Genomic DNA, 20,667 nt, shown 5'->3' on the forward strand with positions numbered 1-20,667 from the left:
ACCATACTTGGAATGGGACATTTGCTCTTAATTTTGAGTATAGTATTGTGAATCATATTTTCAAACACTCGTCAGGCTTTGATTTAAGAACATTTGCCCTCAATTTTGAGCATAATACTGTGAATCATATTTACAAATACTTGACAGACTTTAATTATCTTGACTTGGGAAAGCTATGATATGATGTCTAACACCCGTAGTGTAACAATTGTAATTGTTGCCAACAATTTCATAAAAGAATAAAAAATATTGAATGGGTCGAACTATACTGAAATCATTTCACAGTGAAGTACTCTTTCATAATCACACAATCAAAATTATAATGAATTTTTATAATTTATCATTTTACGTATGTAGCTATAATTCGTATTTTACCTTATAACAACTCCAACGTAGACATGACCTTATTCAATAATTTACTTGTACCAAAAGAATAAGAATTAAAGAAAATAAGAGAACTGTCTAGGGCATTTGACAAAAATCTACAAATGAATAAAGAATAAATGCAGCCTGTATTTTCCCTGACCACTCTATTACAACAATTGAAAGATGAATTCGGTGTTAGTCTGAAGACAAAAAACTCTTCAGGGGCTTAGCCTTCCGTACGTGACCTATTAAAGAAAACAAGAGAACTGTCTAGGGCATTTGACAAAAATCTACAAATGAATAAAGAATAAATGCAGCCTATATTTTCCCTGACCACTCTATTACAACAATTGAAAGATGAATTGGGTGTTAGTCTGCAGGAAAAAAACTCTTCAGGGGCTTAGCCTTCCGTACGTGACCTATCGTATTAACAAGATCCTTGCGGATGCAAACAGGAAACATGTTGATCTTCTCATGCACTTTCAATCGCCATAGAACATATGGGAAACTCAGTTGATCACGAGATGTGAATCGAACCACCTCATTAAACCAAAGGCACATGAGCATATTTGTTACTGGCAAATGCTCCCTCACAATGACAGATGCTTCATTTAGAGCTGCATATTTCAACAAATGAAAAAACACAACTAAAAATTTACTTATTGAGAAAGCTCAATTACACAATGCATCAAGCTTGTTAAAATCAATGCTTTGTCTTGGTAAAGCATACCTTTCTTTCCATTGAATCTCTTGTCCTCTGGGAGGCCATCATGGCGATATTGTGTCAGCTGCACCTCAACTTCTTCTGGAGTGGCTTTGTTTTTCCGCACAACAGCCTTCGCCTCATCATACACACTGCTGCGAGCTCCATGCTCTGAAATTGCAAGCACAGAATTTGTACGCCAAAGAAGAGCTTCCAACACCCCTAAAGGATCCCTCCTAAATTGAGACTTTGAATCCACCCATATAGAGAACTTAACTCGAGGGAAGAGGCGATGGGCCAACATCTGATAACAGAGTACACATATTAAACCAGTATAAACATGTTCACATGCACTCTCACCTTCTTAAGTCTTGTACAAACAAGTGAACAAGAAGTCTTACAAAAGGTTTGTCTAGGAAATGATGGCTGATAATCACATAAAGAGCACTCTATATATTGACTATTTCATGGGAGAAAACATGCTTGTGTGTAACTGTCATACCTTTGGAATTTTACCATTCAACCTTTGGTCTGTGAAAGGAAGATCCTTTACAACCACAATGCGCCATTTCCCAATGAAGCCGTCATCACCAATATTATGCCCCTCTGATTCCTGAGCTGCACGGGTAACTTCATCCCAAAATGCAACATAGCAAACCTGAATCCATATGGTACATAATGCATAAGAATTGTAAGCATGTAAGCTAGCAAGTCCAATATGTCATACTTGCTAACCTTGCGAAGTGATGCTTCTGACATTCCAATTGGTTGATAAAGATCATCTCCTCCCCCGAATGCACAAGTAGATACCACAAATTTGCAATTTTGCATGTAAATTTTGTCCTCATCTGAAATTCTAAACCCTCCACGTTCACTGTAAAAACCACAATGTATTTCAGCGGTTTCTTTCACCTGTGAGTAACAAAATTTTTCAGCATATATCAACACCTAAACACATAAAGCAGCAATATTGTACAAAATTATATGATTATGAATTGCAAGAAACTTAAACTCAGATAAGCATTCAAAAGATGGCAACCATCCATTATCCCAACTATGGAAAAAACTATCAAATGTGTTCTAACCTTGAAACTTTCCTCTCTCTGATCAAAAGTTTGAATTCCTGTAAATAAATTAAATCTTGTGCCTTCTCTGGGTTGTTGGGAGAGAGTGGAGTTTCCCCCTACGTAAGGTAGGTCATTGCCCGACAAGTAAACCACTTTCTTTATGGGACTGCTGGATTCCTTATTCATAGGAAGATCAAGATTCTCAAGTTCATCAGGACGCAACATCTTCAAGCAAGCTGTTAGAATTCACAAAATTATGTCATACACTGAAATGTCCGTAACATCTTTTACATGATAGATGGCAAAAATTAAAAGTACTATAGTTAACTAGTCCTCAAAAATTAAAAGTACTATAGTTGACAGGTCGTTTCCTATACAACACAAGAATGCAATTATTAAAGCATTAACTTCCTACAATCCAACAAGCCCATTATCCTTTTCAACAAGAGAAACTGTTCTCCATACTTCCGCTTGATTCACACTCCCACTCTTCCAACAATCTTACTATTTGAATTCATTCTCAAAATTTAAGGCTGCCATAGCTGAGTTTATTTCATATATATATCTAACAAGCAAGAACTCACTGATACACAAAATATCATACTAAGAAGTTACAATTCAACATATGCTCTTGACATAGTATTCTACCTAAGAACACTTAACGCTGCTAGTAAATAATAATGAAACTACACTACAGCTTGTTTCTTTCAAAACTTGAACATAGTCAGTACAATCCAGGCCAATTAAGGAAATTACCATAACTGTGTATTATTGCTCATAACTGAAACATGTTTATTGAAATTTATTATCTTTGTACACAATGCTTCACTTCGGTAGTAAGCTAAGATATATAACAAATTAAAAGGAAAATTTAAAAAAAAAAACACTTACGTTCCTTAACACCGTGAACGATTTTCATAACCGGATCAAGCCGATTCAAAGTGGAGTCGGATTTCTTATCGGAAATCGGTCTCTTGAACTCCTTGAGCTGTGACGTCACTTTACCCTGTTCCGTTTTAACAATCATACTCGGTTTCCTTCCAATTCTGGTGGCCTCGAAAACGAGCAATCCAATGGCGAATACCAGGACCAGGACCATCCAGTACTTCATAAAAAACCTAACAACTCGCCGAGTCAACTCATTGTTAACTCGATGGAGGCTTTTCTTGCGCTTTCTGCGAACTCGGACTCGCATCCGACCGAGCTCGTCCGAGTCATCGTCGGAGATCGGGATAGATACGCCGCTGTCGTTAAACAATGAAGACGACATATTGAATCAGTTGGTTAGCAATCGTCTGTACCTGCAAGCATTGCAATGATCAACTGAACATCAGGATAAATTTAAAATAATTTCAAATAAGTTTTTGGTTAATAAAAAATGCATTAGAAGTATGATATTCATTCACCTTTTGTAAAAGTTTAGGACGTGGGATCTAAGCGATCAACTTACATACCACTCATATATTTTTTTTCCAAAATAAAAAATTTATAATATGTCATTTATTTTATGAAACTAAAACCCGACATGTCGTACATTTATTTTATATATGTCTCATATATTTTTAATATATAAACCTTCTGTTGCACAAATTCCTTTAAGTTTTAATACATTATGGAATTGCAATGTTTGTTTACCTATATTTTTTTTTTTTATGATCAAAACAATTTCTTTTTAAACATAGATGATCAATTAAATAAATTAATGACCAAGTAAATAAAACTACTTAGAAAGTGTTTTCATTTTATAAAGTGAATTTTATTTTTATAAATAAAAAAATTAATAGAAAAAATTTGAATATTACATGTCATTTTTTAAGCAATTTTTCCCATCTATTAATTTTCATAAAAATGCTTTGCAATCTGAAAATTGCTTAAGAATTCATATAAAGTTCATTTGTATTGCAATTAAGAGACTTAAAAGTGAATTTAAAAAGTTAAAAGTTAAATTTTAATGTTTAGTAAAAAATTTTTTTTTAAATTATTTTTGACATATACAATTATTTAAAATTCACAACATTTTAAAAAATAAAATTTACTAAACATTTAATTGATTCTACTCACATTATTCTAACAACAATTATTTTCAAAAGTACAATATTAACAAAACTGCAACATTAGCAAAGGATTGTCTGCATCATAATATGTGCAGCCACAAATCTTATTCTAACATGAGCATTTCATAATAACGAAGGCTTTTTATTAAACTCCATATGAAAGAAACGATATTAGAAAATGAGCAAAATTATGATGAGAAGCAGCAATGGGAAAAGAAGAGTTGGTTGATGAAAGTATAACTATTTACCCAAAAAAAGGGCAATTCACTGTAAAATGATTCCGTTCTCCTTTGTCCCCAAATAGGTTTGTGTGTGTAGAGCTTTTTTATTATCTAAGTGTCAACAATAAGGAATTTTTGAAGCTTTCTCTACAGCTGCTGAGTTGAAAGGAGCTATTTTATGAACCGAATGCTTGAGAGAACCCAGTAGATCCGCTTCAATCCATTCGTACCTGCACATATCCGGTTACTATGAATGAAATGAATATACAAATGTTTCAATACATGTAAATGTGGGAATTAAATAATCCAAGTGTATTTTTGCCAAAAGTGCCTAGGCAAGGACTTACAAATTCCGGCAGAGATAATCAGCGGTGACTGATTGAGTAATGACCCTCATTCTGAAATCCTTAAGTTGGTGCTCGGAATATTTCTCAAAATTTTCTTCTAAAATCAATGAAAGCCTCTCAATGTTGGTCTCAAACTGCTGCTGTTGGTCCTCAAAAAAGTTTTGCTTTATTTTCCTTTCCTCTCTTGTCATCTCATTTTTCAACAGGTCATCGGCAAACATGTAAAATGCAAATGGGTACGAAAATGAAAGGATCCGCCTTGCTCTAAAGAGCTTATTCAGTCCATCCTTTATCCAGCCAAAGTCCTTGGATGATGTGTCCTTTTCACCCAGTATTTTTATTTTATCCTGTATGTCTTCCTTCATCTCATACTCAAGCCTAAAAGATTCTGTATGAGCTTTGTACAGTTTGTGGCAGTGATAATAGCTTTCAAGCCTCCACTTCCCATGCTCAGGTCTCTTTTCCGAAACTTCTATATATCCGTTTGAATATTCCAAACCGGAAATCCAACTGCATAAGCAAAGCAAAGGGCATTTCAAAATTTTATTGGAAATATGATATTAGGAATTAAAAAAAAAATGCCAAGAGCTAGCTACCACTCACTTGAATGTGATCCCACACTTGCAGCGCACCATGTTGCAACCCCCATTCTTTTCAATTGGCTTGCAACATTTTGGGCAAGGTTTTGTGTGGGAAGAGATCCAATTAAGCGAAAGGGATTCTACCTCAAACTTCTTGGACCAGAGTTCCCACATTAGGCACGAACAAGGCGAGTGTGCTACAGATGAGCAACTAAAACAAAATTGGAACCCACAAGCACATTCAACCTCACAAAGTTCATCAGCCTCAACTTGTATTGCATTTCCACAATGTGGGACACTAGGGCACCATTTAACTCTTCTATTATCATCAATATATGATTCTAACAAGAATCGCTCAAATTTATCAGCAATATTAGAATCCCTTGCGCTAACTAAACATCTTATCTTTGCTTCATCACACACAACATTGCATTTGAGTGCCATGCACTTAATGCGTCTACTTTGCCCATCGTTTATCTTCACGATAAAATGTTCAGTCCAACCTAAAGCACAATCACACAAGAATATTCGATTATTTCGGTTCCACGTGACGTGACAACTGAAAACATACAGATGACAGATTAGCAGCTTACTTACAATTGTTGCAAAAACAATGACCACAGTCCATGGTAGTAACTTCTTGAGGAGACACGTCATCACAGCAAATATTGCAACAAAAAGTGGATGAACACTGGGATAAGGGAACTTGATGATCATTCTCTACAACTGTTACCCCTGCTTGAGCAAATAATTTATCTTTTCCCTCCTCTACAAGCACTGCAAACACTTTTTCTACGTCCCAACGATAATGGATGAGTAAGGTTCGTGCATGTTTTTCCTTCACTGATAGCAAGTCCATTACTCTTAGCAAGTCCCCCATCTGCAAAGGTTTAACATTCCCATCTCACACACAGCATGTTTCTACACATTAGAAAAATCTGAAAAACATCACCACAGTTGTAGCGGACACTTTACCTGTGCAGCCAAAAGTGATTCTTTTGGTATTACCTGCACAAAAAGGGAAGGTTACAAGACAAATTCTGCTTCATTAATCGAAACCAAATAAAAGTACGCTCCAGTGAATGTTGTCATTTGCAGAACAAGAAAGAATTGGTTCAAAAATCTTGCCATCAATCTGCATTGAGGAGAAAAGAATCCAAGAATTTCATTATGTCTTACAGTTACATAGTCTTCGAACCTAACCAGCCAGAACTTCATCTAACTGCATAACAGTCTAAATAAAATCTTTTGAACACTAATTATTCAAGTACAATCAGGATTAAAAGGAGGAATATATATATATATATATATATAACACAACAGTTAACTCAATTCTCTCATCTGTGAGGTCGAATCCCAGTCCTTTTGTTTCAACTGCAGAGGTTTTACCAATTAAATTAGTAGGCACCCACAACACAAAAGAATTACTTGCTCTACCAGAAACAAAACTGCACTATACCATACTGGACGCACTAGCTCTGGCCATGTTCTCAGTCTCAGGGGCTTCAAAGCCGTATCCATTATCATCAATATCGACTTCATCGTCATCAAGATACTGGTGCTCGTCATCACTATTTCCGTAGTCCTCCATTTTAAACAAATAAAACAGCAATAATAAAAATAAACAGAAAAAATTATCACTGATTTATTAAACTAATGAACAACGAAGAAGTTTGCTTTATATACAAAAACAAGGCAGGACAAGAATCTGGGTTTTTCTTAAACTTTTAAAAATCGTATGTCCTATGTCGTGTTAGACTAGGACTAGGTTTCTGCGGATTATTTTACATATTGCAATGTAAATAAACCAAAAAAAAAAGGGGGAAATTTTGAATTACGTTCGAGCAATGAACTTTACCTCTCCTATGATCAATTATTAGTGCACACTGCAATTTAGAACTCGGAGAATTGAGGAAATTAGGGTTCAAGTTTTGAGATGAATTGTGAAAGTGATTTGCACAGTGCATATGCTAGGCAGCCGAGTCTGCCGGCCATTTTTTCTTTTTTCTATTTTTCTTTCTCTCTTTTAACTTTTTATGATCTCACTTTTTTGAATAAGAAAAATTTGGACTTCTTAGTGCTCATATGCGCTTTTTGAGAAATCGAGCTGAAGCTTTATCATTAGATCATCTTACAACACTTGAATCTTGCCGAAACTTATTTTTCTGTAAAACATTTTCTTTCAAATAAAAGAAAAAAAAGGGGCCAATGAATGTTAAGAGTACGTTGCAAAGGCAAGACAGGTAATCCACACAATTCACCGTTACACGTTTACAACGTCGTCTACTTTAATCTCCTCTTAATAATTAAAGCGACTTGAGCTTTTTCAACGCAACAAACGTTGACAGTAGTAGCTGACGAATATAAAGAAGAACTACAGCAATCGACGCCATTTACTGATTTACAACTTTAACAATGCTCCGGATCCAAAAATTACTGAAAACTGTGTTAAGCCATGAGGTTAAGATGAAAACAAAATATATGATAGGCTCTGTAAGCGAAAACGTGGTGAATCTATCGCCAACCGCATGTAAAAAAGAGCCATATTGAGCTATATATTGATATACAATTAAAAGGAAAAAATTAAGTTAGGACCCCTGGTCACCGGAGGCTTGCGGCAAGTTAAGATCAATTGTGCTGTCCCAGTTGCTTCCTTCTAAATTATTCTGATGGGAGAGACTGAGAATGCCCCTTATTCCTCCTACAATACCTTATGGTTGAGTTGTGATGTCTTGGATGAATAGAATAATTAGACTGCAGCTGTTCTAAGAATTATACCATTGATAGCGGGGATCTTCCACTCATCCCATGTTTTAATATCCCAATGATTAGGTGTCCTGGTAACTAGGAAGTGAAGCTTTCTCAATGCCGTTTGTATTATAAGGAGCAATCTCGTGAACCGAATGCTTGAGCGAACCCAGCAGATCGGTCTCAATACATTCATACCTGCATTAGGTCAACAGATGTACAAGAATTAATCACCACTGGAGAAGACAATGAAACATGATTCTGTTTGCCGTCCGCAATTTTCCAAATAACTTTGTCATACACAAATAAACCCAATCAAAAGTAAATTTAATGCAAGATTAAGTTTCTCTGTATATTGCTATAATATGGGTTTTTGGTAATTTTGGAAATTACTCCATTTACATGGTTAAATCTTTAAGTGAAATCCTGTTAAACATAACTCTAACAACAGCATTTAGGCATGGTTGTAGAAAACAGGATAAACTCACAGATTTCGGCAGAGATTATCAGTGGTCGCAGAAAGAGCAATGACCCTCAATTTCAAATCCTTAATTTCGTCTTCATTGTATAAATGAAATTTCTCATCCAGAAACGATGAAAGCTTCTCAATGTTTGCCTCAAACTGCTGCTGTTGGTCCTCAAACAAGTTCTGTTTCATTTCCCTTTCCCCCTTTGTCATTTCATCCGCAAATAGATCACCATCAAACATGTAATATGCAAATGGGTAAGAATATGCAAGAACCCGCCTCGATCTGAATAGCCTATCAACCCCATTGAATAGCCAAACGAAGTCTTTAGATGATGCTGTTGAACATTCCTCCAGTATTTTTATGTTATCCTGCATGGTTTCCTTCATCTTAGATTCAAGCTTAGAAGAATCCCTATGGGCTTCGTAGCGACTGTAGTAGTGAATATAGCGCTCAAGACTCCTCTTAGCAGACTCAGTTTCCTTTTCACGGTCTTCTTTGTATCGCCCACAACTGTGACCAGCAATAGAGGTCCAAGTATGATCGGAACCAGTGGCAGCACCACAAAGCCAACTGCACAATTAAGGAGAAACTTCAAGAATTCAATTTTGATCTTGTTACGTAGTAACCAATATTCCAGGGAGAAAATAAAAGTTCATTGTTTTCTAGAGGTCTATTGGACTACCAAAACATGCGGCACAATACCAAATATAGTATATATAAATGCCAATCCATAAATCATAATGGATATGACCAAAAAAACAGACCTTGGTCCTGAAACATTCAAAGATTTTGGTATATTAATCAAGGTAGCTGGTAAGTTATATTATATGTAACTTACAGCAACCTACAAGGAGTCACCTAATTCAAGAATATGGCAGTCTATGAAACACTTGGGAGCTCATAGTTGACTAACATTTGGGTTTGCTACAAGTCAATGATATGCAACTTAAGCAAGACCCATTAATCAAAATGCAAATTTTCAAAGCAACATTCCTGTTAAATCATGCCTTTTAATTCATTGGTCAAACAGCCAAACAAAGTCACAAACAGGAGAAGGATTGTCATAAATTAAGTCTTCATTTTTGTTAGCAGTGGCAGGTATAACTGTTTAAGTAATAATTATCAATTGATGGTAACAAGTATAATTACATTGAATAGATTCACTCTCACGAGAATGGAAATGCAAGAAATATTGAAGGTTTAGCCATTGACATCAGAGCACGGTCATGAAATGTGACTGCCCCATGGTAAATATAATATCCCAAGATACCATTTAGAATCCCCCCACGAACAAACATACAGTGAATGCAAGAACAAATCCTTCGCTGTATTATATGAGTGAGTTACAAATCCCTAACTAACTCGATGACAATAATTTTTAAAATATTGTCACAGAGAGTCAGAAACTCTGGACGCATTCTTGAACAAATTTCAATGGTCCAAGTATCCACAATGTCTAGATCTCAATCAATATAGAACTTTAAATATTGCATATCCATGACATGTGACAGGAACTATTTCAGCAGTTCGAAATATAGAGCTCATACAGTTGAAAGATGATAAAATCTCAAATACTAAACAAGGCCCAAAAACCACAACTTAACCCAAGAAGAAGTCATAAAGAAGAAAATGGTCATCCAGTGAGTACAGGCACGTAAAACAGCCCAATCCCAACCAGTTATTCACTTACATTCATGCAAGCACACAGAAAGAAGATAAAAATGCAGCGGAAAGAGATAAGAAGTCGCACCAAAATGGTTGCCCACAGATACAGGATACTAGGTTGCAACCTCCATTCTTTTCAACTAGTTTTTGACATTTTGGGCAATGTTTTGTATGGACCGCAATATAATTAACTGTCTCGGATTCATCCTGGCATTTCTTGGACCAGAGGTCCCACATGTAACACGAACAAGGCGAGTGTGCTTCATATGAGCACCTAAAACAAAATTGTAGCCCACATGCACACTCAACTTCACGAAGTTCATCAACCTCAATTCTTATTGCATTTCCACAATGTGGAACACTGGGGCACCATTTCACTCTTTTATTATCCTCTATATATGATTCTAACATGAAACGATCAAATTTATCAGCAAGGTCAGAATCTCTTGCTCTAACTAAACATCTGATTTTTGATTCATCACAGATAGCATTGCACTTGTGTTCCATGCATGTAATGCGTCTACTCTGGCCCTCATTTATCTTCACAATAAAATGCTCGGTCCAACCTAGGAACAAACATACAGAAAAATTAATCAATCTCATCTCTCCAAGCACCTTGAACACACAATTCCTTTGTGAGAACTGAAAATGGATAATATAAATCTGTATTACCTAGTTAACCCTTCCATTGAGTATACTTCACTACTTCTTTGTCTTTTCCTCTTTTATTTTTTTTGGGGGTAATAAATTACTTTGTAATTCTCAATGCCACAGTGTTCCAGCAGTACACCATGGTTAATATGTGACCAGTTTATACAAAAAATTTATTATGAAAAATATCAATTAAATATTAAACTTTTACGTGAAATCTTCCCTCAGTGAGTTTAAGCATTTGATAGAATAGGTAATCATACGACAGTAACAATATTTCAGCAAATCCTAAGTGCAGATGTTAAATACTTTGTTAGAGAAACTGTAAAGTGGCTGGTCCAGGACTTCAGAAAGTTTTTACTGAATAGTGCCATTCAAGAATAATATTCATGTTAACGTACTTACAACTGTTGCAAAAATAGTGACCACAATCCATAGTAGTAATTTCTTCTAGAGACACATCATCAAAGCAAATATTGCAGCAATAGCTGGATGAAACTTGGGATGAGGAAACGTCATCAGTCTCCACAATAGTTAAGCCTGCTTTGGCAAATAATCGCTCTTTCCCGTACTCTACAAGCACTGCAAGCACTTTTTCGACATCCCAACGATAATGAATAAGTAAGGTTCTTGCATGTTGTTCCTTCAGTGATAGCAAGTCCATTACTCTTATCAAGTCCTCCATCTGCATGGTTCAACCCCCAAAATTAAAATATAAAAAAAAATCATCATAAATACAATGCTTATTCCCTTTTCATTTTCCCTTCTACTTAACAAAGAAACCTAAAATATATATAGACCAGCCTTAGAAGTAAATAACTACAATTACAGCAGATGCTTTACCTGTGCTGCCAAGAGCGATTCTTTTGTAATTACCTGCAGAAGAGGAAGGTTACAAAACGGATCAACAACAAGAAAAATGCAGATAAATTTGCAGTGCCAAAGAAAAAAATAATTTAATTACCAAGAATGAAAACCCCCAACAAGATCATTCCCTGTTTCTTCCAATCCAAATTGCACCAATTAATCAATCAATTCTGAGGAATACCTTAAAATATGTCATAATAAAATTCTTATACAACACTAATTGCAATAATAAGAGCTTGTAAACTTTACAGCAATCATTCTTATAAATAAAACACAAGCGCCAGGGAAATAAAATTTCACCGCAGAAAAGAGCTTTGAAATTATCAATCTGATCGCCATATAAAATGCTTGACAAAAAAACAAAGTTAAATTCCATCGTTTCAATTAATTATTGCTTGTATTTTCAACTATATTGCTTAGTTAAAAGGTTTATTCTCTCATTAAAAAATTAATTGTTTACCAATCAATAAAATCTTTGACCGATAGCTATGTTTCTTTAGCTTAGAAAACTAAAAAATTTCGATTTCCATGAAACTGAAGGTTCTTTTTTTCCTTTCGTTTGTAGTTCTTTAAATAAGTACGACACCGTACCTTACTGGAAGGACAAGAATTAGGCGGAATTTCGGGCTCAACGGCGGCTTCCAGTTCGGCGGCATTCTCATCGTCATCAACAAAATCAACTTCGTCATCATCATCGTAATAATCATAATCATAATCATAATCATCGTCGCTACTCCTGTATTCCCCCATGATATAAAGTCAAAAGTGCTATCAAGACAAATTATTTTCCCGGGAAAATCAGGGGGCTTGTTTTTTTCCGGGAAAATAAACGGCTTGCAGAGTACGGAAAAATCACCAAAAGAAACGAGTTTATAAAATAAATAGGACTCTATCATCGAGTTATCGTAATGCCGTTAACTTTGACGCTGTTGGCCTGTACTTGCGGTTTTAGCTGATATTTTTTCGGAGGTACGCACGCAGTCAGAAGCTTCAGGTTTTTGACTTTTTGTCCAATAGAAACGCGACAGGGTAGCAAAAAATGCGATCGTTTCGTGGGGTTGGGTCTCTTTTTTTTTCTGAGTTTTTGCGCATCTATGCTTAAGTTGTGTCGTATTACGTGGCTTCAAAGCATTAGTTCAAATAGGAAATTTTCTGCAGCGAGGCGTCTCCGTCTGGGTTTCTGCAAATTCATTGTTGCTTTCCGGTTTCCAACTTGAGATCATCTTATATCGAAGATCAAACGCACATAACTTCTTTAAGAATTCAGAGAAAGGAAAAAATAAAAAGAAAAGGAAAACGCACATAAAATATTGTTTTTTTTTTGGGTTAATTCTGTGATTACCTTGAGCAAATAATATGTTTTTCTGCTATTAAGCACTATAATTTCTCTGCTCGTTCTGGAGGAGGCAGGACAGGATGTTTGTCAATTGAAAACTACAATTTGAGCAAGTTTGATTCTTTTTCTTTGTATTTTTCACTATTTCTAAACAGAAAGTTTTCCAAGTCAGGAGTGACTTCAAATTAATTTCGACAGGAGTCATCATAGCTACCCAAAGTCCAAAATGACAGTTCGGTTTTGAGGGAGGAATTGAGAGGGTCAGGTTTAATGAAATATTTTGGACAACTTTAACCATCTATCAAAAATGGTTTATGATTCCATGATACCCGGAACTGAAGTACAAAACTCCAAACATAAAATGTTAAACCAAAAATAATAATAATAATAATAATTCAGAGATACAAGCAGAAAATAGATCTACGGGTAACAGTCCATCACACTGTAATTCTGGCCTCAACGTTTGGAATACTGTGGGGCTTTGCGGGCTTTATGGAGTCCAGCTTTTTTCCTCTCTACTACTCTGGAATCTCTAGTCAGAAGGCCTTCCTTTTTCAGAGGGGATCTATGGTCCTGGCTCACCTTCAACAATGCACGAGCAACGCCGAGTGTTATTGCTTGAGCTTGACCAGAGAGGCCGCCACCATGAGCTTTCACAAAAACATCATAGCTAGTTTCATAACCCAAAGTTACCAAAGGGACTTTTATATACTGTAGCCATAGTGGATTGCCTTGAAGATATTCCTGCATGACAGTAAGAACTGAATCACTAGGACATCAAAAGCAACTGATAAAAAATGTAAAAAACAACACTATTAAGCATAACATTCCTCATGGGTAGATCCTTCTCCTTCATTGATCTTCCTATGAGAGAAACACTAAGATAGCCGTGACCATGCTCAAGCTGAAAATGCGACCCTAAACTTTGCGGTCTTGCTCTTCCATTTCATTCAGTTAGAAAGGCCTACTGGCGCAAAAAGAGTTGCTCTATCATGCATAAACACATCAGAAGCAAAACTCATCAAGATGCACCAAAGAACACTGCATTGATGGCTAAAATGTTGACCCTTTTATGAATAGAAGGGGCAGAAAATAGAACCATAAAACATCCTTCCAATGATCATTGCAGTTAGTTGCCTGAAGCTTCTAAGCGAAATACCTAGCAATTAGTGAGGCTGTGACATCTAATCTATTTGGCCTATGCGTCAACCAAAAGAAGAAAAATGCATTTTCGAGAGCAGACATGATCTGATCAATGGACATATATCTCTTTTATACACCAGTTGACAGAGTGTCAGACTGGCCTGGACCCATAAACTCCATTTGCACCTGATGAAAAAGGAAGTGTGACCAGAAGTCAGAGTTCACAGGGGCCTAAAACTGAACACTTCTCAGCTCAGGTTTTCCTCCAACAATTAGGTTGAGGTTAATGAAGATGAGCACATAGCTTTAACCCAGGGAAGTCAGATGAAGGGAGCATGATATATAATCAGATGCATGGAGCATTGCGAAATTTTACTATGGTAATGGACTGTCTACCCATGAGTAATGGAGTCCACACGACCAGAAGATAATCAAAGAAACAAGATGTGGAATCACTGACATAGAAACACCAGCGGTTCTAAAAAGAAGAATGGTGGATAACAGCCCATATTGTGAGCTTGTCAAAACTCGCAGGCAACTGGTAGTTGGACATCTGGAATACAAAACTTTTCATAATAACTGAAGCCACCTGAGTTGCAATTATTGCAATTAGGAGGTAACCCTAAAATGGATATACAACATAAAACGAAATATAGAGAGAGAGAATGAGAGAAGTGAATCCTAAACCGCCCAGAAATTAAAACCAATTGCAAAGGTTTCTCATCAAAATGAATTCGCCAAAATCAGTTACTAACATAAACTCCCAGCATAAATAAATAAAATTAAAATCAGAATCAATATAAGGTAAAAAGAAAGAGAAGAAACCTTGGCATCGCGGTAGTTGATGATGAATTTGCCGGTGCCTTCTTGGAGGACGACACGAGCAATGGCGCATTTCCGACGGCCCGTTCCAAAAATAGTTTGAGCCGCAAAGCCACCGGGAAGCCTCGACTTGACGTATTTCTTGAGGTCAGTTGTTTCCAGTTCAGCTGGCGCAGCTTCTGTGGCCGATACTACCAGTTTTGGGGTTTTATCATTTTTTGGAGAGATGGATATCGATTTGGACCTGTGTAATGAGACAAAGGGGATGCCTGGTTTCTGAGAAATTTGGGAGGAAAATGAAAGGGAAGAGAGGGAAGATGTGAGAGGAGATATTGCGGGTGACATTGCCATTGTTGAACATGGATAAACATACAACGCAAATGTGGCCTAGGAAGAGTAAGAGATGTGGTTGCTGGTAGCAAACGCTGTCGTTTCTGAAGCTCCTCAATTGTGGCTCAGAAACGACTTGCCGTTTATTTGAATTATAAACGGGTTGTGGTTTTGACTCTGGTTCGCAAATATTTAATTGGGGTAATTTGTAGGGACTTCCTTCGGATCTGGCGTATTAACACTTAAGTAGAAACTAGAAAGCCTGAGCTAATTATTAGATATTTAATTGTCATTTTTTTCCCACTTCCTTAGGGTGCTTTTGATATTGAAATGTTGTAATTTTTTATGAGGATTAAAATATTATAACTTAAAAACTATAATTGTGAAAAAAAATATAATAAATTTTTTATTATACACGTAAAAAATTATATTAATATAATTTTTCAACCGTTAATATTTATCAAACAATATAATTTTCAAACTACAACTACTAATATTTATCAAATACTTTAAAACTGTAACTTACCCAACCTCAATCCCCCATAGTCCAGTATCATCGTTATTCGACAATCCCAGTTGATAAACACAACGCGCACCTCATTCGATTTTTTTTATTATTATTTAAAAGAATGGTTTAATGAGATCTATGAAAATTTTGTTTCTAAAATGCTTACTTTATTATCAATGGGGCGGAGGAAAAACTGAATGAAAAAGGATCTAGTGCAATTTCATTTTAACGAGTGATTTCCCACCACCGCAGCCTTCAGGGAAAAAAATATGATTCGCGTGGAACTTATTTAAGTGGCATTATAGTCATGGTACAACATAAAAATTTAATAACCAAAAAATAATTACTGAAATATAACAAAATCCATCCGCGATCGGTCACCCCTTTCGAATCAGGCTCAGATAGACGGGGCCACAAGCAAACTTCAATTTCAAAGTCCAATCCCTTCTGGCCAGTATGCCACATCAAAGTTTGTAAATGGGCTACCCGTTGTAACTCCTTGTCTGAAAGTACTCAAGGTTCCGCATAAGCTCAATTGCCAATGCCAGAGTTAAAGTTGCAAGGCTTGTTTATTTAGACCAATGCTCTCCAGTTGATCCTCCCCATTTCATAACACGGCTTGCTGCTTCATCAGCCTGCAAATTCAGTGGAGGTTGAAATGCATAGTTGAATCAAACAACTTTGTCCTAGATAACAGTACTGACCTCTTTTCTCCAGTTGGTTATTGAAGTGATCACTATCAAGATTAAGGTTTGCAAACCAATGCCTCCAATCATCCCTGACCAAATACCCTGCACCCCAAAACTGAAGTATTACCAAACCCAAAGTACCAACAAAGTATTACCAAACCCAAAGTACCAACAAAGCCGAAGAGAATGATAAATAGTATGTCACCTCAGCTCCAAAACCAAATGTGAAACCCAGGAGAATGCCCAGTGGCAATCCAACAATGTAGTAGCATCCAAGGTTTATGTATGCAACGAGAGATTGCCATCCAGCTCCCACGGCAACACCTTAATATACAAGGGCAGTGACAATGAAAGACAGGACAAAAATCTTGTCTAATCTATTCACAAGATGTTTTAGTAGTTACCAGATAAGACTGGCTGAAGACAATTCATAAGAACTGTGATTGCCAGCAAAATAGATAACTTGGTAGTTTCTGCAGCAACTGCTTCACTGTTGGTGAAGAGGAAAGGGAAATTGTATCTTGTTGCAAGCACCAAGATTGTGCAACAAACACCTATTGTCACAGCTGTGATGGAAACCACTAACACAGAAAATTTTGCAGCCCTAGCATTACCAGCTCCAAGTTCATTTGATACTCTAACACTATATAAACATCATCTGAAAGTCAGTCACATAAAAGACTACTTAGCTGCCAACAAGGCAGAGGCAAAGAGTAAGTAATTTGAAATCCAATAACTGGTTCAGGTATTTTAGTTCCATGTGACATGTATCAGTTTCAATGTCGAATAAGTTTCGCACTGGCTAGTATGTCATAATATTACCTGATTGCAGCGTTGAACCCAATTGCAATCATTGCATCCCATCCTTGTATATTCATGCTGCAAAAAAAGTGTAGAAGTTAATCTAATAGCTAACTATTTCATGCTATTTCTTCCTCAGAGAATGCATCTTTTATAATTGCTTACACAAATGAAATGGTCTGCCTACCAAACAGAAATGGCATCAACTGCAATCAAAGCATTCGGCAAGCGACCCGTTATGACCACCAGCAGCATCAAGTACCAAAACTCCAAGCTGCAAAACACATTCCCATGAAATATAAATAAAGTGAGACAGTATTTTAGAATATAACTCAAAGAAAGGAGACTGAGATATATACGTACCAGAGCATAACAGCAGATGCCAGAGAAAGCTTGACGAAGGCCCACAAATCAGCAAACGCTAGCCATGAAAATCCACTCCAGGCACCATCAGACTTGGTAATGAAAATGTACAACAATTGCAGAATAACTATGAGCCACCAAGATAAATTTAGAGTGATTGCTGCTCCAATTAACCCCCAGCCAAGCTTCAATATGAGCAACCAGCTAAAGAGTGCATGTAACACTAGTACAATTGCTGAAATCCAGGCCATTACCAGCACTTTCCTCTGAGCTTGTAAGAATTTTTGTATTGGAAAATTCAAGGCGTAAGCGAATAATTGAGGAAGCATCCAGAGAGCAAATTTACCTGCATGATCCCAAAAGCTCAACATGGATTGACGTTAATAAAATATAATATCTATAACAATTATGACACTTGTTGATGAGGAACTGTCTAACTAACCAGCAGCATTGGAGATCTCAGCGGTCTCTCCAAAGAGCATTAGAACCGGAGGAGACCAAACATAGAGAGGAGAAAGAACACAAGAAGTGATCAGCAGAATGACCCATGATCTCTGCATGTACACGCCCAACATCCTAATACTCCCCGCACCGAATGCTTGCCCACATAAAGTCTCCAAAGCACTTCCCATTCCCAACTGAATTTAGTACAGAAATTTAAGTTTATAAATAACGAAATAATTTCCAAAATTAAGTAATAAATGGATAAATAAAGAAATAAAGAAATAAATAATCACCATGACACCGAATGCAAGACCAGCAATGACAGAGTTCTCAACGGAGAAAGCAGCGAGCTCGAGTTCACCGACGCGACCAGCAAAGGTTTGAGTAAGAGCACCAAGCGAATACTGACTAATAGAGGTGAAAATTGCCGGCCCTGCGAGTTTCCATAGCCGCTTAGATTCATAACCAAATTCCTTAACAAAACCTAACTGCTTTTGCTGATCATCTCCATCGCTATAAATATCGTAGCTTTCGGTCGCCTTGTTACTCAGAAGTGGACTTGTATTTTCCGCTGACATGGAGACGACCCGAAACGCTTGATTAAAAATTTAAAACACAAGGGTTTGAATTTAGTGAAACCAACTGTCCTTCTTGGCTGAACACTTAGTTTGTTGGTTTCTGAAACTTATTAGTTCCGTGTGGAACTTGAAAAGTGGTACTTTGACAACGGTTCGATTTACCTACCAAAGTGGTGCTTTGACAACCGTTCGATTTACCAAATATTTGGCGCGACCTCTCTGACAAGTGAATGATTGATTGGATACGTTTTTATTGTAGTTAAGGGAGCTTACTAACTTACAGATTCTGTAAGTTACAGCTCACTTACAAATTTGGTTATGGGTCCCATATGAGCCCACAACTAAACACTATTCATGTGAGGGCTGTACCTTACAGAATCTGTAAGGTAGCCCTCTCCTGTAGTTAAGGGGCAACACCCCTGTATTGACTAAAATTACATTATTATGATTTTATGCACAATTGTTTTTTTAATTAAACCCATTAATTTTCTTTCTATACACTCTTTTTTATTAATATTTTATTATTATTAACAATTTTTAATGAAATTACCTAGATAATCATATTTTCTCTTTCTCTAACTACACTTGTTCTCTCTCTCTCTCGTTCCTTTAATTTCTCACCACTTTTTACATTTCTTTTTAATGATAAATAACAAATGATTTTTGGGAGATGAGACAATTTGCTTAAAAGTCAAATAAATATTGTTCTAATCTACAAGAAGAAAGGGAAACAGGCACCCACCATCTACATGCAACCTTTACATACCATAAAAGAATAAATGATTTTTTTCATCTAAATTTTCAAAAAAAAAAGAAGTAAAACCTCTTAATTTCTCTCTAAAGGTAATGTAATGATATAAATTAACAAATATTCCCATTTTCATTTCTATCTCAAGTTAAGACTTAAGAGAGTTCTATTTGCAGGCAACTTATGTGGTGGAGAGAGAATCTTGTTACAATGAAATTGAAGAAGGAAGAAATTAGTGAAGATTAATTTTGGAATTTTAAAAAATTAAAATTTAACAACAAATACATTTTTTTTTCATATGAGTTTAAAGAAGAAAGTATTGAATTCAAATAATCCTATCCCTTTTTTTGTGTACTTATATTTACCGTTAATAATATATTCATATTTCCAATTACATCGATTCCCTTATAGTAAGAATAAATTTATGTTCTCACTAATAACATAACATGAGTTTAAGAAACAATAAAGGCCTCACTTAATAAGCTCATTTTCTTTAACACTTATATGTATATTACAATAAAAAATTTACTAATAAATACTTCAAATATTTATAAGGATTACTGTACATCAAATTTATTGTGGCAAAATTTAAATTTCTAGCATCACGTAGAATTAGTGAAAAATATACCTACCACCACCCAACTTTTTTTAAGAGGAGGGTCCCTTCATAAGATATGAATCAATAAGACTATAAGTTATTAAATTTGTAATAGCAAAATTTTAGTACCTTACGTTAAGTTACGTAATTTAAGAAGTGTTGATGCTCAAAATAGAGATGGCAAAACCCCGGGCCGGGTCTGGGTATTGCCATGACCAGACCCTGCCCGGATGCAACCGGTCCGGGTCTGGGTCCGGGCCGGGTTTTAATCCGGGTACCCGGATTTTATATTTTTTAATATTTTATGTGTATATATTTTTTATTTTTTGATAATTTTATAAGTTTTAAATTTATTTCAATAAAATTTGACATGAAAATATAAATTTTAAGTGTTTAAAACTTTATATATGTATAATAAATAAGTCAAATAAATATAAAATATTTAAAATAATATATATTTTATAATTTTTTTAATAAAATCCGGGTTCCGGGTTTATCAAGTGATGCCCAAGACCGACCCGGCTTCATACCCGGGCCGGATATTACCCGGCCCGCAACACCCGGGTA

At 36.0% G+C, this 20,667-nt stretch overlaps 5 protein-coding genes across 11 annotated transcripts; all 5 read right to left on the reverse strand.

Moving 5' to 3' along the window:
• Positions 1-470: 470 nt before the first annotated feature.
• Positions 471-4,587, reverse strand: LOC102614528 (probable hexosyltransferase MUCI70). 3 transcript variants are annotated; one of them, XM_006473363.4, is made up of 7 exons: positions 4,439-4,587; positions 3,028-3,437; positions 2,155-2,372; positions 1,805-1,981; positions 1,572-1,727; positions 1,097-1,373; positions 471-983 (listed from the first exon to the last, which is right to left on the reverse strand). In XM_006473363.4, exons 2-7 carry the CDS (start codon positions 3,404-3,406, stop codon positions 736-738), a joined length of 1,455 nt encoding a protein of 484 aa, XP_006473426.2. In that variant the 5' UTR covers positions 3,407-3,437; positions 4,439-4,587; the 3' UTR covers positions 471-735. The 3 variants fall into 3 exon arrangements, with proteins under 3 accessions (XP_006473426.2, XP_006473425.2, XP_052297926.1); XM_006473362.3 differs by lacking the exon at positions 4,439-4,587 and adding an exon at positions 3,543-3,630; XM_052441966.1 differs by lacking the exon at positions 4,439-4,587 and having other exon boundaries at positions 471-611; positions 786-983; positions 3,028-3,531.
• On the reverse strand, positions 4,312-7,559 carry LOC102613837 (probable E3 ubiquitin-protein ligase ARI2). 2 transcript variants are annotated; one of them, XM_015528854.3, is made up of 6 exons: positions 7,198-7,559; positions 6,315-6,347; positions 5,937-6,219; positions 5,362-5,842; positions 4,759-5,268; positions 4,312-4,641 (listed from the first exon to the last, which is right to left on the reverse strand). In XM_015528854.3, the coding sequence occupies exons 3-6, from the start codon at positions 6,217-6,219 to the stop codon at positions 4,530-4,532; spliced, it is 1,386 nt and encodes a 461-aa protein (XP_015384340.2). In that variant the 5' UTR covers positions 6,315-6,347; positions 7,198-7,559; the 3' UTR covers positions 4,312-4,529. The 2 variants fall into 2 exon arrangements, with proteins under 2 accessions (XP_015384340.2, XP_006473421.2); XM_006473358.4 differs by having other exon boundaries at positions 6,799-7,559.
• Positions 7,560-7,762: 203 nt separating this feature from the next.
• On the reverse strand, positions 7,763-12,862 carry LOC102613359 (probable E3 ubiquitin-protein ligase ARI2). Of its 4 annotated transcripts, none has more exons than XR_001507763.3 (7): positions 12,332-12,862; positions 11,717-11,749; positions 11,279-11,558; positions 10,308-10,788; positions 8,576-9,127; positions 8,118-8,285; positions 7,763-8,040 (listed from the first exon to the last, which is right to left on the reverse strand). XR_001507763.3 is itself a non-coding variant. In XM_015528852.3 (7 exons), the coding sequence occupies exons 4-7, from the start codon at positions 11,556-11,558 to the stop codon at positions 8,168-8,170; spliced, it is 1,431 nt and encodes a 476-aa protein (XP_015384338.2). In that variant the 5' UTR covers positions 11,717-11,749; positions 11,838-11,910; positions 12,332-12,480; the 3' UTR covers positions 7,763-8,167. The 4 variants fall into 4 exon arrangements, 3 of the variants coding, with proteins under 3 accessions (XP_015384338.2, XP_024952562.2, XP_015384337.2); XM_015528852.3 differs by adding an exon at positions 11,838-11,910 and having other exon boundaries at positions 7,763-8,285; positions 12,332-12,480; XM_025096794.2 differs by adding an exon at positions 11,838-11,868 and having other exon boundaries at positions 7,763-8,285; positions 12,332-12,479.
• Positions 12,863-13,342: 480 nt separating this feature from the next.
• On the reverse strand, positions 13,343-15,503 carry LOC102615210 (30S ribosomal protein S9, chloroplastic). Its single transcript, XM_006473364.4, has 2 exons — positions 15,045-15,503; positions 13,343-13,820 (listed from the first exon to the last, which is right to left on the reverse strand). Exons 1-2 carry the CDS (start codon positions 15,390-15,392, stop codon positions 13,533-13,535), a joined length of 636 nt encoding a protein of 211 aa, XP_006473427.1. The 5' UTR covers positions 15,393-15,503; the 3' UTR covers positions 13,343-13,532.
• Positions 15,504-16,073: 570 nt separating this feature from the next.
• On the reverse strand, positions 16,074-18,817 carry LOC102615484 (protein DETOXIFICATION 33). Its single transcript, XM_006473365.4, has 9 exons — positions 18,470-18,817; positions 18,175-18,370; positions 17,733-18,078; positions 17,557-17,643; positions 17,391-17,447; positions 16,973-17,211; positions 16,774-16,892; positions 16,584-16,670; positions 16,074-16,514 (listed from the first exon to the last, which is right to left on the reverse strand). Exons 1-9 carry the CDS (start codon positions 18,752-18,754, stop codon positions 16,449-16,451), a joined length of 1,482 nt encoding a protein of 493 aa, XP_006473428.2. The 5' UTR covers positions 18,755-18,817; the 3' UTR covers positions 16,074-16,448.
• Positions 18,818-20,667: the final 1,850 nt, after the last annotated feature.

This window comes from Citrus sinensis, chromosome 5 (assembly GCF_022201045.2).
Source record: "Citrus sinensis cultivar Valencia sweet orange chromosome 5, DVS_A1.0, whole genome shotgun sequence".
Taxonomy (NCBI): domain Eukaryota; kingdom Viridiplantae; phylum Streptophyta; class Magnoliopsida; order Sapindales; family Rutaceae; genus Citrus; species Citrus sinensis.

What these genes read in the sequence shown, in the direction of transcription:
- LOC102614528 (XM_006473363.4), bottom strand. Translation starts at nt 3,406, where the DNA reads ATGTCGTCTTCATTGTTTAACGACAGCGGCGTATCTATCCCGATCTCC. An exon ending in CGTTCACGGTGTTAAGGAAC is followed by an intron (nt 2,373 to 3,027) that starts GTAAGTGTTTTT and finishes GAATTCTAACAG; the next exon opens with CTTGCTTGAAGATGTTGCGT. An exon ending in GAGATTCAATGGAAAGAAAG is followed by an intron (nt 984 to 1,096) that starts GTATGCTTTACC and finishes TGAAATATGCAG; the next exon opens with CTCTAAATGAAGCATCTGTC.
- LOC102613837 (XM_006473358.4), bottom strand. Translation starts at nt 6,930, where the DNA reads ATGGAGGACTACGGAAATAGTGATGACGAGCACCAGTATCTTGATGAC. An exon ending in AATCACTTTTGGCTGCACAG is followed by an intron (nt 6,220 to 6,314) that starts GTAAAGTGTCCG and finishes AAACCTTTGCAG; the next exon opens with ATGGGGGACTTGCTAAGAGT. An exon ending in GATTATCTCTGCCGGAATTT is followed by an intron (nt 4,642 to 4,758) that starts GTAAGTCCTTGC and finishes GGATATGTGCAG; the next exon opens with GTACGAATGGATTGAAGCGG.
- LOC102613359 (XM_015528851.3), bottom strand. Translation starts at nt 12,490, where the DNA reads ATGGGGGAATACAGGAGTAGCGACGATGATTATGATTATGATTATGAT. An exon ending in TCACTATTTTTGCAACAGTT is followed by an intron (nt 10,789 to 11,278) that starts GTAAGTACGTTA and finishes GTTTGTTCCTAG; the next exon opens with GTTGGACCGAGCATTTTATT. An exon ending in GATAATCTCTGCCGAAATCT is followed by an intron (nt 8,286 to 8,575) that starts GTGAGTTTATCC and finishes GACCTAATGCAG; the next exon opens with GTATGAATGTATTGAGACCG.
- LOC102615210 (XM_006473364.4), bottom strand. Translation starts at nt 15,392, where the DNA reads ATGGCAATGTCACCCGCAATATCTCCTCTCACATCTTCCCTCTCTTCC. An exon ending in TCAACTACCGCGATGCCAAG is followed by an intron (nt 13,821 to 15,044) that starts GTTTCTTCTCTT and finishes ACTGTCATGCAG; the next exon opens with GAATATCTTCAAGGCAATCC.
- LOC102615484 (XM_006473365.4), bottom strand. Translation starts at nt 18,754, where the DNA reads ATGTCAGCGGAAAATACAAGTCCACTTCTGAGTAACAAGGCGACCGAA. An exon ending in GCATCTGCTGTTATGCTCTG is followed by an intron (nt 17,644 to 17,732) that starts GTACGTATATAT and finishes TGTGTTTTGCAG; the next exon opens with CTTGGAGTTTTGGTACTTGA. An exon ending in TAACCAACTGGAGAAAAGAG is followed by an intron (nt 16,515 to 16,583) that starts GTCAGTACTGTT and finishes CTGAATTTGCAG; the next exon opens with GCTGATGAAGCAGCAAGCCG.